The sequence below is a fragment of the Zonotrichia albicollis genome, chromosome 1 (genome assembly GCF_047830755.1).
Source record: "Zonotrichia albicollis isolate bZonAlb1 chromosome 1, bZonAlb1.hap1, whole genome shotgun sequence".
Lineage (NCBI taxonomy): Eukaryota > Metazoa > Chordata > Aves > Passeriformes > Passerellidae > Zonotrichia > Zonotrichia albicollis.
The window spans coordinates 48,650,497-48,665,706 of NC_133819.1; the positions used below are offsets into that span (position 1 = coordinate 48,650,497).

General features: G+C 39.8%; 1 protein-coding gene and 1 long non-coding RNA gene across 7 annotated transcripts in view; one reads left to right on the top strand and one right to left on the bottom strand.

The window, feature by feature from the left end:
- The window catches only part of LOC141729116 (uncharacterized), a 28,047-nt gene extending 15,064 nt beyond the window's left edge, over positions 1–12,983 (top strand). The window contains exon 3 of the long non-coding RNA XR_012580354.1: positions 12,879–12,983. This is a non-coding gene — a long non-coding RNA (uncharacterized LOC141729116). The remainder of the gene's footprint in view (positions 1–12,878) is intronic.
- The window catches only part of STAC (SH3 and cysteine rich domain), a 73,160-nt gene that overhangs the window by 11,883 nt on the left and 46,067 nt on the right, over positions 1–15,210 (bottom strand). For all 6 annotated transcript variants that reach the window (XM_074540656.1, XM_074540649.1, XM_074540639.1 and 3 more), the window contains 5 exons: positions 14,387–14,468; positions 12,764–12,879; positions 8,378–8,459; positions 4,157–4,221; positions 3,154–3,242 (listed from right to left, as the gene is read on the bottom strand). In XM_074540656.1, coding sequence (XP_074396757.1) covers positions 3,154–3,242; positions 4,157–4,221; positions 8,378–8,459; positions 12,764–12,879; positions 14,387–14,468 — 434 coding nt within the window. The remainder of the gene's footprint in view (positions 1–3,153; positions 3,243–4,156; positions 4,222–8,377; positions 8,460–12,763; positions 12,880–14,386; positions 14,469–15,210) is intronic.

Consider the following 15,210-nt stretch of genomic DNA (forward strand, 5'->3'; position numbering starts at 1 on the left):
ATATCTTTTTGATTTGAATGGGACATATTTACTTTTCTAATGTGTGGTGCTGAGTTGTAATTGCTAAGTATCAGCATCCAGCTGACTAGTTCCAAAGCAGAGCTAGGAGAATAATTTGGCTGGAAACACTAATAGCAAAATTTGCTAAGCTGATTTTGTGCAGGTAGTTGAACAGTTATTTGACCTTTTCTGCCCCACTGGTGGCACTTCATCAACATTCCTACGTACTTATAACAGTGGTATGTTGTAGAAATTAAGTGGGAGACCACTTCCAAAGGGATTAACTCCAGCAAGCTCTGTTTTCTGGATAAGAGACATTTTTGGTTTTACTAAAATTAATTATTGACCCCTAATTATTCAGCTTTCCCTGTCAGGCTCACTGTATTGTTGAGATATCAGCACAAGAGCCTGCAAACACATCTGGAGGATCTGTTATGGTGGATATCAGGTCCAATTTAACAGGCTTTTTCAGAGCATGCTTAGAAAATGTGGATCTGTCCAGCAGGCAGCTGGAGCTGTGGTCAGTGGTGGGCATCCTTGGTCCACTTTCCAAGTGGTTATCATTGCTGCTGACAAATGGAGAAACAGGCCTTTAGTCTTCTAACTGTGCAATCTGAAACAGGATTTTTTTCAAGCCCTCCTCAAGAACATGCTTCAATGTGTTTGGAATAATTAATGTTACTGAGGTGAGGAAGGAAGCTAGAGAAAATGGACAATTTGGTAACCCAGTGGAAAAAGATTTTTTTTTCAATGGGAAAGAATATATGAATCCTTTACTACAGTTAATATTTAGTATAAACACTCAAATAGGTAACAGCCATTGGAGCTGTTACACTTAAAGGAAAAACACTTTCAACAAGAAGGATTTAGAGAGCCTTGTCCAACCCATACTCTTCAGCCTGGTTGTTAGAAAATAACCCAGAAAATATAAATTTATTTGCCTGTCAGAGAAAGATGGCAACTGAACCTAAAGTCTCTCCCTGTCACTTGCCTGAGCACAGAGAATTTTAGGTTGAAAGCCTGTTGATTTTGTTGATTTTCTTTTTCCTAGAAGAGAGCTAATATAAATGTCTTTAATGTCCAAAAAAGACTCAAAATAGAAATCCCATCTGGACCTGTTATTCTTGCACCCTAGATTTAGGCTGCTAATCTCTGATAGGGGGTAACCCACTTGGTTCTTACTACTAGTTGAAATCAATCAGGTCTAATTTTTTCTTCCGTAAATCACGGCTTTGGATAAGTTGTCTGCTCTCCCTCAGTGATACAGGTGTCAGGAGGTGGCAAGGTGGCAAGTCCCTGCAGGGACTCCTGTAGGTCCCTTCCAACTATTCTCTTCCATTCTATTCTATTCTCTTCTATTCTATTCTATTCTATTCTATTCTATTCTATTCTATTCTATTCTATTCTATTCTATTCTATTCTATTCTCTGCAGTGTCTGAAACATGGTGTTGCTTGTCTTCAGGATTCTCTCTGGTAATGTAAGGCCATCTCTTAGAACAAGTGTAGTACTCCAATGTCCTACTTTAATTATGCCAGAGCACTGGAAAATTCAACTGACTGCTCCTGCTGTTAGGGAAGAAATCCAGGCTGTGGTAAATTCCAGTTTCAGCAGAAATCAGGGCTACACATTTTCACTGCAGTAATCTGCCACTCACTGTATCCTCTCAGAGATGAGCTGAGAACTCCAGAAATCTGCCCTAACTCTTCCTTTCAGCTCAGGTCCTTCCCCAGCTACTTGCCTTTGGTATGATGGAGTTGATCAGTGCCTGGCTGGTTCCCAGCTTGGGTTCCCAGGACACTGCTTGACAACATTGCTCTACTGAACCCACCTCCAGCTAAATGGGAATTCCTGCAACAGAGTTGGATCCTGCCTGGCTCTGCAGTAACAAAACAACATTACCAGCTATTGGGCATCCCTTATGGAACAATGTTAACACATATATTACTGAATTTCTGACCAAGGGACAAACAGCACTGCTGTGGTCGAGTACCACTAGTCTAAATCCTAGCTGGTATCCCTGGAAAGAACCTGGTGTTCCCTGAAAGAGAACGTTTCAGACCACAGGCTGCTTTTTCTCCTAAAATGTGGAAGAGGAGGATTTTGAAGGTTGATGTGTTTTCTGGATTTCTGTGTCTGGATGAGGATGGTAGTCCAGTGCAGGCTTGTCTGAGAGATTTTCTATGTCATGGAAGAAATGCACAAGATGGAATACACTCCTAAAGAGCAAGATGCAAAGTGGAATCTTTCAAGCAGAATAGCTGGCAAGTTGCACTAAAGGTTGCCATGTGGTTATTTCCTGAAGAGACATTCCTAAAATAATGATCAGGAAATGCCATTAAAGCAGAATGATAGGAAAAATTGTAATTTCTGCATTACATTCCCCCCCCCACCTTTAGTTCCAGAGCAGTGAGAAGGCACAGCTGGGAACAGGAAAAAGGCTTTCAGTGTTGGAGATGCTGGGGAGAGGGACATTTCTCTATCAATTCCCTAAATTCTGTGGCACATGCACGATTATTTTGATGTAGGGATGCCTTGAAGACAGGTGACATGTTTCAAAGTAAGAACTCCAGCAAGACCATGCAACATGTGAGCAGCATGAACAAAATAATTTCAGTAAAGAAAAGCTGTCCTTTTCCTTCACTGGGTTTGGATTAGACCTTTTAATGCAAGCAAGTGATGCAGAACTGAGGAAGTAAGTGCTAAAAATAGCAATTAACAAGGTTATTTTGCGAAATTCTCACTGAAAACTCTGCCATCCAGCACCTGGACACCATTCACTTTTTTCAGACACAACTGAATAAGAGGGAGGATCAAAGAGGAGTGGTAAAGTTTTTAGCATTAACATGAGAAGTGGTGGAGAATTCCTAGCTGAAAACTTCTGATTGAAAAACAAAGCAGCTGAGAACATTTTATAGCCGAAAGCCATCTTGCTCCTGAAGTGATATAAGTGTTTTTGAAACTTTAAATCTATTGTATCCTTGCCAAAGGAATTGGTCATCTGCTCTTTTTAACTGTAAGAACATCTTTGTATCTTGATGGCTTCATCTATAAAAGTGTATATTAAAAATGTCAGAAGAAACCCTCCCTTCCCTAAAGTCATATATGACCATTAGTGCAAATGTGTAAAATCAACTAATATTTTGGAGTTTACCTCATCTCCAAGTCTTCATTTTCTTGTGGTACAAATTTGTACAAGGCAACATAGGTGTTCATTTGTAACGTGCTTTTATAAAATGGTCCCTTTAAAAAAAAAGAGAAAGAGAAAATTTAAATATCTGCTCTGTAAAGGAATTTGGTTCACTTTGTTACAGACAGAGGAACCAGAACCTGATCTTACAATGAATTATCCAGAATCATCTCTCTGCTCTCACAGCTTGGAGGTCTATGGCCCAGGTACATTGCAAGCCATTAAGGCAGTAACTACCTTAATTTAGAAAGAAGATTATTTGAACTCGAAGACCAAATTCCAGGCTTCCAAAGAACACAAGCAGAAATTTGCACTGGCTGCTCTTTGGGACAAGATCTCAAAAATGAGTGTGTATTTTTTCTCTCAGTCGTACATATGGTAGCTCTTAGGAGCCCAGTAGTGTACTATTGGCATTATATAAGGTGTCTAGTCTACAGTTCTCATTATGGATGGGGCTAGAATTGTACAGTGCACAGGCCCAAATTTAGAGCAGGAAAATCACTTTTTAAAAGTGATTTAATTATCTGAAGTATTTTTGTTTTTGGTTTTCAACAGAGAAGACTGGCTACTCTCTCTTCTCACTTTTTCCACTGTTAATCTGGGGGAAAAGAAAGAAAAAAAGGCAGCTAAAGCAAACACTAAATAATTTTCAAAATCAAATCTGGGATTTTTACATGATGGGAGTTCTATTGTAATTACATGGCCTGCAAACTGGATCTTTTGCATTCCCAAATCAATTTGCAGTAAGCAGAAAAACATAAGGTGATTACAAAGGATAAACCAAACAGCCATCCAGTAACATGTATTGCTTCCAGCTGTGGCCAGTGGCCCAGAAATGGTGTAAGTACATGACTGTCAGATATCAGTGACCTAGCAGACCTAGTCAAGGTCCTCAGACAGCCATAAAAGCAAGAGTTTTACACGACTTCCCATTGCCATTGCATCATCACAAAATTTATGCTCATACCGGGGAATGTATACTTTTTGGTTCTTCTCCAAAGTGTTCTGTGCCGTTTTCAGCGTATGTAAACACTGAAATAAAGAAAACACATGACATTTTAGGAGCAGTTTAAGACTCTTCACCTAAACAGGATCACCTGGATTTGTTAATCTCTTCCCTTTCTCCCTTATTTTCTTTGAGTCCTTGTGGTCTCCTCTGAGCCCTTCTACACTCCCAACAAAACCTCAGATGTCATTGGCACATGACACAATCTCTGTCCTCCAGAATTTACAAGTGTAACAAATGAATAATTTTGATCAGATGAATACACACAAGTACAGCACTATGAACAGAACCCAGGTACTGTAAATGCATTACTATTTAAAGCCCAGCAGGCTTTTTCTCACGTTCAGTACTGGATTGTCGTGTCTAGGATAAGCAGTATTTCCTTTATAAAGCACCTGCAAAAGCTGATGATCATATATGAGAAATATTGGGAAAGTTTGTATGCAAAACCTCTTCCTTCCCCTCTTTGACCTCTAACTCCAAGCGTTTGATAGCCTTCTTTGGCCCCTCTCTCCACTGGTCCATGGAGTACATTGGATACACTACTTCTCTCTCTGAATTTACAGGAGGTAACTGAATTGTTTTCAAATCAGGGTAAGTAAACTCAGACACAGGCCTGTAGATGTAAAAATTTGCTTCTAAGTTACTAAATCAGAAACATATAGAATAAGACAGCAGCACCTAACATACTTGCTAAGTAATCAGTTACCCTCTATTGCAATTAATTCATGAGCTGACTGATACTTGTTCTCAGTTATCTCCCTAGAAAAAATACAGTGGCTTTATCCTTTTGACTGAATTTCCCCTTCACATTTTAAGAATTACCCAGTGTTTCTTGCTTATCGATAAAGTTCTGAATATGATTTTTTTAATAGCTGGAATCTTTGAGCAGTTAGAACCATCAATGTCTTCTGCTACCATTTACTTCTGTAAGTGTTTTGAGGAGAAGCTGGACTTATAGCCTCTAACAATTTGGCAATCTCCAAAGTCGAAGTATCAGGTGACTTGCAGGCATTTTCTTTTTGTTTCTCTGGCATACTGCTACATGCATTTAGGGGAAAAAAGGACCAGAGAACACCAATCCTCTGAATTTTTCTCCTATTTTTTCACTTGCTTGTCCTTTACTTCATTTACACATATTTCTTGGACTAGTCTACATGGTAGTTGACAACCTAACAGAGTCTGTGGAGAAGCTTTATGAAGGAAATAGTAACGTTCTTTGATAGCAGAGAGTTGTACTTGGATATTGAAAAACATGGCAGTGTTCTTGTAACAGATAAAAGACAAGCAAAACAGCAGCCACAACATGCACAGGAAGGATTTGGTACAAAGTGACAGGCATTCATGAGCACACACATCTTCTCTGACAAAATGTAAGACAATGTTGTTGTCATAAAGTTCAATCTGTGAACGTGAAGGGAGCATGTGAGCAGATACCTGCCACGTTTAGGGTGAAAATGTCAACACAAGTTGTGTCTGGCTGTCCTGACCGCAGTGAACCTGAGGCCTCAATATGCTCCTCAACAAGTCCTGTTGCAAAGGGACACTGACCCTGCAGACTATCATAGATATGAGAATGAAAAGCTTAGAAATAAAGCTAATTTACTGCATCATTAATATAGGGGTACATACATGTCTGGCATCTGTATGAGGGGGTTTAAAGTGCTGCTATTACAGATTGGCAGTCCTACTCAAATCATCATGCTTTATGTTTTATGTTCAGAGGAACAGGGGTTAGGAGGCAGATTGAAGATGTTCTGGTGAGAACTGAGTTGGGTAACCAGGAGCCTTTTGGACTTGCAAAAAGTCATTCACCAGAGAAACTAAAAGTATTTCAGCATCCTGTCTGGAGTAATTCCTGTTTGGTGACAGAAAATAAAGCAAGTTACTAATGTACAGCCTCATGAACTGTGGAGCTGACCCAGCACACGGGGAGGTAGCTGAAATGTGTCCTTGTGCTGGCTGAGAAATGCTCTTCAAAACTGAGCTTGCAGGGAGGACATCCCATGTTTGATTCAAGGGGAAAGTGCTCAAATCACTGTTGATAACAGGCTCACAGATGTCACCTAACGTACATTTTGGCTATTGGGACAGATAGTAGGTCACAGCATGAGAGAGTCTAACTGGCTTAGAGGATGCTGAAGGGCTGGAAATTAAGTATGCCATCTCACAGTCATAAACTGGGAAGCTTTGCTTCATTTGGATTTATGCCAGGGCCTGAATGAAAGAATCTCCCCTTGAAGTTGTTGTCATAGGAGTTCTACAGGGAAAATTACATGGCCATGCATGTGCTGGGTCCTTTTACCCTTCTTCAGGCTGTCTTTTCTGTTGTTTCCCTTTACCAAAGAGCATCAAATGTACATTTTCCCAAATACTTATTTGCAGAAGAGTATTTTAATAGGAAAAAATATAACAACACAAACTTAACTGGAATGGACCTGAGTCATTGAGGCATTAATGTGCAACTTCCTGATAAAGAAGCAGTAGACAACTGAAGAAAAAGGAGTCAGGAGTCACTTTGTTAAAAAATTTTGAATGTACTTATATTTTTAATCTATGTTTAGTTTGTGGTGTCTGGATGTTAATAGGAGGCACTCAAATCTGAAAGCCATAGAGGAATGTTGTTCATATCTCCATACAACAGAAATCCATCTATTAAAAAAAAAAAGAAAAAAAAAAAAAGAGGAAAAAACCAGGGATTTTTGCATTCTGAAAAAGATTTTACCATTTCCATAGCTTGTGCAAACAGTGCAGGCAGTTTATTAAAAATCTACCAAGAAGAAATTTTTGGAGTGACTGATGCATAATTTATACTCTGAGCCCCTAAAGGATGGATTGTAAAAAAGCCAGTGCTGATCAAAGGAATCGTTAATGTGCCGAGGAAGTTATTTGGAGGTTTGACACATGCTGAGTTTTTAAACTAATCTCTTTAAGTAAGTTCCTTGAATGCTTTTCTGTGCATTCAGTGAATACAGATTTCAGAGAAAAAAAGTTTCTTTGGATTTCAGAAATGAAACTATTGACTTGCAAAGAAATAAAAAGTCATCTAAACATTCAAACAGGGTCAATTCAATCTCAAGTGGCCAGGATTAAACAATGTAGTGCAGACTGAATTCTCTATCTTTAACCAGGTCAGGTCAACTTGCACTTGCAAGACAGAAAGCTTAATAAAAATTTCAGGAGAAAACAGGTAATATGGATGAGATATTCACAAAACAAGAGGAAGGAAATGACAGAACACTGTGAGGAGAGGTGATAGGACCAAGAGGGGAGGAAAGGAGTAAGGAGGTGGCGTAATATAGGAACAGACAGCTAAAGCTGGCCTTTCACCTACATGAATTGGTAGCAGTATGTAAGGAGCACTGGGGGTACCACAAAGAAAAAAAGTTATGCTCGGTGTGGTTTGTTTTTGTTCTGTACATCTTATGAGATTCAGCAAAACAGATTTCAGGTGCTGTTAGAGAAGTTGCCATGATGGTTTGGGCCTGAGTTTGTGCTGAGCAACAACTCGTTTTGTGTATGACTTCTACTGCCATGGCTGAATTCAAGAACGTGGTCACAAACACCAACTCTTGGTGGCTGAGATTTTATTGCTAAACTCTTGATGCTATGATGGCTTTCAAATTCCATCAAACCAATGCTGTAAAAAACATTACTTTTGTACTGCAAAACAAACAAAGGAATTGGGTCGTTAATATTTCTGGTACATACTACAGTTGTACTGAGAAGATGCAATCATAATCAAAATTCACTGTGTTGTGTATTTTACAGACACAAAGATATTTTATGATTCATTTTTTGTCCCAAAGAGGTTATGATATACAAAATCATGTGCAAAAATCAAACATATGGAAACGAAAGTATTTTTTTGGTTCCACTTTGCCAATGTGGAAGTGAAGCATGTTAAGTCTACAGTCATGATCATGAAGTAAATAAAGGAGATAGGGAATGGACCTGAACCTTGTCTAGTTACACTCTTGGATACACCACATTAAGGAAAGTGGTGGCTTCCATTTCATCTGAATGGCAAAAACCATTTCCCAAATTTTTTGCACCAACTCCCCCCCTGCTTTGGAAACCAGAACACTGCTAAAACCTGTCCATGCCATAACCCCTGCTCTGAAACAGGCTGTACATGGGCCTTTTCAGCTGGGGGGGCTGTCCTGGCCTGGGGGCACTCACCGCTGTTGCTGCGTTTTCTGCTTAGGTCGAGGGTGCCTGCAGAGCTATTGCCTTCCTCCGGAACTTCTACCAAGTCAGCTGTCTGCAGGGACAGAAACAGCACATGAGACAGGATAAATCAGAAAAAGGGACCAATGAAGGGAAATAAAACCACAGCAAGGACCTTTGGGAAACGCAGCACTCGAGTGGTGAGAGAGCAGAGCAGAGTCAGCCTAGCGGGATGGGAGGAAACATTGGATCTGATGATGCACAGCACATACCTACGGCACAGGGAGCAGTGGAAGCCCTGACAAAAAATTCCAGACCAAGTATGGAGTCTGAAGCACAAAAGATTTCTGCAGTATAAAATAAAGTGAAAGTTAAGGAACAAAGGATTATGTTGAGCAATGTGCTTCTCTGAACGAAACAGAATGGGCACGAGGGGATTTGCAGATTCTGCAGGTATACCAAATAGCTATCATCCAGGGAGACGGAAGCCTAGTTGAAACTACTGAATTTTAATATGTCAGTCCCAAATACATTATTCAGTAAAATAACTGTAATGTAAGGGTCATTTTAATTCTGTTAAAATGCTGTAAAAGAAAGAGCTAGAGTGCAATGAAGTGGATGAAGTGAGTCTTTAAATATCTGCCCTCACTTTCTTTTTAAACAGTCATCTGGCCAGTATGGTTAGGGAAATTGAAACCTAAGTGTTGCTTTTAGAATTACTATGATTTCTTTTCTGTACCTTATTAATGTCAGTCATGATTAGGGACCCAGTGTTCCAGGGCATAGGAAACGTGGGATGACATAATCTCAAGCCTCAGAAGTATACTCTGCATACAGATTCCTTGGTTGGGTAGTCAGCTTCTCCTTGTATAGCCCAACAGGAATTAGGAGCTGCTCCAAACAACTCTGTGCAAGTCTGACCTTAACAAAACTTCAGTTGTTAAACTCTCTACATTTTTGACAACCAGGAAAAACCCAAAAATGGAATTTGAGACAGGTGCTTTCTCTAATCTGAATAAATGTAAATTTATTCCAAATCATCTTTCCCAAGATTAATATTTTTTCCAGCTCACAAATTTTAAGACACAAGAAGGATTTAATGTTATTGTATGACACTTTACAATTGTACTGTACACACAGTTTGCTCTATTGCTTTGCAGTCCCTGTGCCTGTATCACAGGAACATTTCTGGTTTTGTTCAGGGAGCAGAATATGACTTGTTTTATAGATTTTACATGTTGTTTTGTTCCCCTTTAACTAGTGTTGACAGCAAAGCTTTTTTTAGAAAGTGCTTTCACAATTTTATTTCTCCTATCCAGTACTTTCCTAGCTATTTTTCCATGAAGGAAACCAATGAACAAAGGGGTTGAAAGTAGATTTGTGCCTCAGGTGTCTTGTGGCTATCTTGTTTCCCTTGCTGTTTTAAGAATATATACTTTACTTTTCTGCTCTATTGCTCCTTGTTTTTAAACTCAGCCTTTTGCAGCAGGTGATGTTTATCTTGCATCTTGCCCAAATAGATCACCCAAGGATGAGGAGGTATTGCAATAGCAAAGTTTACACAGATCCAGTGCAGAGCATATCTATGGATTCTGGTTGCTGGATGGAGAAGAGAAAGACTGGCTTTGTTGAAAGACTAAGTCCCAGCTGTTTTTCAGCTCATTGCTACAATATGTTCCTCAGTTTTCACAGATTAGCTTCATTATTGCTGATTAGCAATTAATATTATTTTGTAAAGTTCTAGTGCATATGGGATGTGTAGTGACTGTCTCTTCAGTATTTACTTCATCCAAAACCTTCTGAGGCAACCTCATTTATCCTTAATGATTTTTCACTGAATGACTACGTGACAAATGGTCTAATAGAAATGACAGAGGTGCAAAGCTGCTCTTGAGAGGACCTGATCCACAAAAAACTAACAAGAACTAGATTCACATTTGCATCACCTCAAGTGCCTTTTTGTATAAATGTGGGTTGCAGAAGCACAGTTTTGAAGCAAGCAGTAGGTAGTAAATCTGGAGCATATGGCCACTTTCTTTTATGGGAAATGCAGAATCCGGGCGGAAAAATCAATGAGTACGTCCACACAGCTCAGTCATGTTAAAAATACTTTGGCTAGTTTAGAGGAAGGTGGCTGTCTCTGCAGAGAGTAGAGGCTGTCTACATGAACTGCATGCAGTATGGCAGTTTGGTGGCAGTAGGGGCAAGGTACAGGTCCTAAGCCAGTCACCTTTGCTTTTCATCTCCTTCAGCAGGAGCACCTCTGTTGTGCTGACCCACAGCAAGGCCTTGGACAGCTTGGACACCACCTGCAAGGTGAAGTAGTACCCCAGGTGTCCCCACGTCCCTGGTGTCCCTAGTTTGGTGACATGGCAGAACCTTGAAGCACATCCCATCTCCCAGGGCTGGGAGTCAGCACAGCCTCACAGCTGCATTGCTGCTTCTGCTTGGAGAGGAGCAGAGCAGCCCAGAAGCGAGGATCACTGGGGAAAGGTCGTAGTCCCTCTGAGTCATTAACTACACATACTTCTAAGCCCTGTTACAGCCACTGGTCAGTACCTACTCCCAGGTCACACATCAGTTTTAAAGGTCCTGAGCTCCATCATTTCGTTCAGGGTTGTGTCTACCCTGTTTTTTTATCCTTGTCTTGATCCACAAGCTTGTGCTGGCAAAATTTATGGTTTCTCAGGTCTGCTTATTCAATTCTCTAATGTGCTCTATTTCCTGTATGCTGACACATGTTACATTCTCTCTCAGCTTCAATACCCTGGAGAAATTCCTGTAATGAGCTTGTGTTCCCAATTCTACGCCCACACCCCACCTAGTTATGATCAGCTCCCTAGAGTAAGCTGACACAGCATTAGTGATTTCTATGCTCGAGTTTTCATTTATAATTCAACATAAACTTTATTGATTTAGAAAGCAATAATTACATTTGTAGAAATTTTGTTTCAAAGGAAATTAAATAATTGAAAGAAAGAAATGTAATAATGCAATAGAAGGTAGAGTCACTTTGGGTTTAAAAAAAAAAATAGGAATTAGCAAATTCCTTTTAAGGCACAAATGGGGGTGGATAGAGGACATGTCCTTTAATAAATCCCTTGCAGACTTCATTTAGTTCTTGCTTAAGTGAGTTTGTCTTCTTTCCCATCTGACATGAATTGGTGCCTGTTTAGAGTCTACCTATACCACCTGAGATTACAGGTGAGCCATGTGAATCAGCATGCATTTAAATGCCAGGGAAATGTTGTAACAAACATATACAGATATTAGCATGACTTGATATTAAGCATATAAATATTTGCTTTGAGACCTGGAGACCAACTCTCATCATGTCTCTCTGCCCAGTGATTTTTCTTATGAGTGTGAGCAGAAGAGGTTGTCAGATAATGTGGGCCTGATTTTTAGAGATGACAATCAGCTTTAGCTTCCAGTGGATTCAGATGTGGTTTTCTTTTTATGGTTATTATTTTTTTTGAGGGGTGGAGGGGTGGCATGGGGAGGATCCCTTGGGAATAGAAGAGAACCTCAAACATAGGTCTAAGTGCCTGTTTATGAGAGGCTGAGAAGGTAGGAAATGTTCTTTCAACACCATGAAGGAGCTTCTGATCTTGTGGATCCCAATACTAGGATAAGGAAGAAATTGGCAATTTTTTACTGTTGAACAAGGCATGAATATAGCAAAGGCATGGCCACGGGAACTGTCACTTCCCTTGTTCTCTACCTCTTCTGCCATAGTCCTTAAGACAGTGACTTTTATGATTGGAGGGAGTGAATGACAAACATTAAGGCTAAAGCCTCCCTGTCTGTATAGAACAGCCTTATCACACCTGTCTGTGTTTGGGTTTGGAGAGAGAAGCCCCCGTCTGTAATGCCTCCCTCACGATTCTGCACTGGAAAGGGGTGGAGGTCCGAGTCCCTTCCTTTGCTGCAGTAGCAATGTCTTAAATTTTCTGGGCTTGTACTGGGATCATGTACTTTTAAATCTAGGTTCTGAGGACTCCAACTCATCGTTATCACTTGTATAAAGGGCAAATGGCCACCATCAACAGCAGGCACTATGCATCTGCTCCAGCCTGACAGTTCAATATCTCAGTTACCCTTCTAAATGGATATGCAAAATAAAAAGATTAATATTTCCTTTTCCAATCTGATAAAAACAGTTTACTAATTTAATTAGTATTTTTCTCTTTTTCTCAAAAGTCATCTAAAAGATACATAAAACTTGAATTTGCAAAAATAACAAATTTTCTGGTCCCTATATGAAGCTGAGAGTAAGATTTTAGGGTTTTTTTACGGTTTGAAATACAAGTTTTGTGAACTCTGACAAAATCTCATGTGAATTATTATCTGCTGCTCCTCCAGAAAGAAAACGGAAGAAAGATGTGGGATACTTACAGAGTTTCTGTTGGGAGAGTCAGACCCACTTCCAGAACTCCCCTTTTTGGTTTTCTGGGCTAAGGAAGTCCCAAAGCGAAGAGTTTCATACACAGGGTCAACCTTATTTCCACAGGCTGAAACAGAAGGAGCAAACATGCAATCATTACCTTGAGGATATTTCTGGTCATGTTCCTGCTTAACTTGGAGCAACGCCTGCCTCTACCAAGAGGTTGAGCTGATAAAAAGTGAGTGTTGAACTTAATGGATTTGCTATCAATCTTCTGCTGTCTCTCTACTCCCAGAAAGATCATCCTCCTCTCATCTCATCTCATCTCATCTCATCTCATCTCATCTCATCTCATCTCATCTCATCTCATCTCATCTCATGTTGGCTCTTCCATTCTCAGTCATTGCTTGTCTCTCTTCACCTGCCATTCTCCTCCCCTAATCATCTCTGGTGCCACCTATGTGGTGATAAAGTAGACAGATCACCAGGAGGTTCTAATCCATGTTTGTCTCTACCAGTGACTTCTTGGATTGCTCTAAACAGTGGCTTTCCCTCGTAGCTAGCCACAAAAATAATCTCCCATGGAAGAGAAATGGATGTCTTTGCTGGAAACAAGAAAATCCAGTTCAAACTCTCTTCTACATCATGCGTTCTTAGACCTCAACTTCCCTTGTGACACAAGGCTGTGGGCATGTAGAAAATGGTACATTTGTAGAGCTATGCACAAAGAGGGAAATTTTAGCCAAAGTACTGAGAAAGTGCAACAGATTTTGGATTTTGATTGGAGGAAAGCACACCTCATTTTTTAGCTTTCTATTGAATTTCAAAATGTTTTAGCTTTCTATTTCTATTCTAAATGTTTCTCTTACTTCTGATAAAAATGAAGGGTGTTTTTGAAAAAGAGAAACTTAAATGAAATCCTTGTAATGAATTTTTTTTTAAACTGATGGCAGTAAGAATGCAAATGTCATCAGACAACTAGTTTTAAACTGACTGCCTAGTTTTAGCTTTGATTTTTTTTTATTTTCAGGTCTCCCTGGTTAGAGTACTGGTGCAGAAAAATATTTTCCAGAATAAACTTAACTTCTCCACTTCAAAATATTTCTTTTCAGAAATTTGTTATTACAGTGAGGAGCAAGTAGTCTTTCAAATACTCAGACAATGTGTAGACATGATCAATAAGGAAAAATATGAGGAAAGTAAGAAATATGGATGAAAAAGGACAGGAACCTAGCAGCATCCCTCAAAAGCTGGACCAGTGATTTGAATGCCCCCTGTTATTTTGATCTCCCTGTCTTTTATTCATTTTTTCCCAGCTCAGACCCTCATTTCAATATTTCAGGGCTCCTTCACTCCTAAGTTCCTACCTTGATCTCAGGTAGTTGTTATGATAAGCAGGGTAATTGCTAAGAGGTAGGCACCCAGGGTTTTGAGTGAAACACACAATGAACACACCCTGTCCTCTTCCAGCTTTGTATCTTTGAAGTGATCCTTTCCTGAGGTGGCAGAAGGGCATCCAGTCACCGAAAGGAGCTGGACGGCTGCTGAGGGTAAAGACCATGGCTGGAATTCTGCCGCTGCTGCTGCAGAGCATTGCCAAGAGAAGACTGAATGGAAAAGCAGTCAAAACCTACCAATAGGCATCACTTCTTTGATGCACCCAAACTGTTCGTGAATGAGTAGTGGCGAGCTGTAGTACCGTCGAAATCCCTTTGGCTGGAGGGAGAAAAAGCAAAAATGAGTGAAGTGCATTGCTTGCCTTGACTGATGAAATAGAAATAGCCTCAGCTCTTTGGTTAATGGTGGAACATTGTGGTGAGGCTGGAAATTTGCTGCCTGTTGTTCAGTCACTGTGAGGTTTAGAGATCAGATGTTGATTTTTTTTTTGCCTAGAAAAAAACCAATTTCCTATATTTGTGTGGAAGGCGGGGCTAATTTTCAGCTCTCGTTTTTTCTTTTGTCTTACACAAAAGCAAAACTAATTAATTGCAGCAGAAGTGCTGAATCATTAGAGGTTCTGGGAAGTTTCCCTCTCCCTATCTTCTTATATAATGTGAATTTGCATTGTATTGTATTTGTTAAACATGTGACTATCCTTCCCCACCCTAACTCCAAATCCTCATGCTCCCACATACACATATGTGAAACCCAAGAAATTTAGAACCTTCCTACAGGTTTTTCTAAGGTTTTCTGCTGACTGACTGCAGCATCCACTGCTTCATTTTTTTTTTCTGTCTTGTAAGGTCAAGAAGCTCTCTAAGCTGTTATCAGATATTCCCATAGTGCTGATATGCAGAAAAATGCGCCATAAAAACTCAAGCTATATCATTAAAGAGTACCATAATATGGCAAATAATGTTGCCTATACCACTCTAAAAAATATATCTCAATTCAGGCAAATTTTTAGTACTCAAAATGAGTGCCTTCAAGACATTGGAATTTCACAAATGGTCTCTCC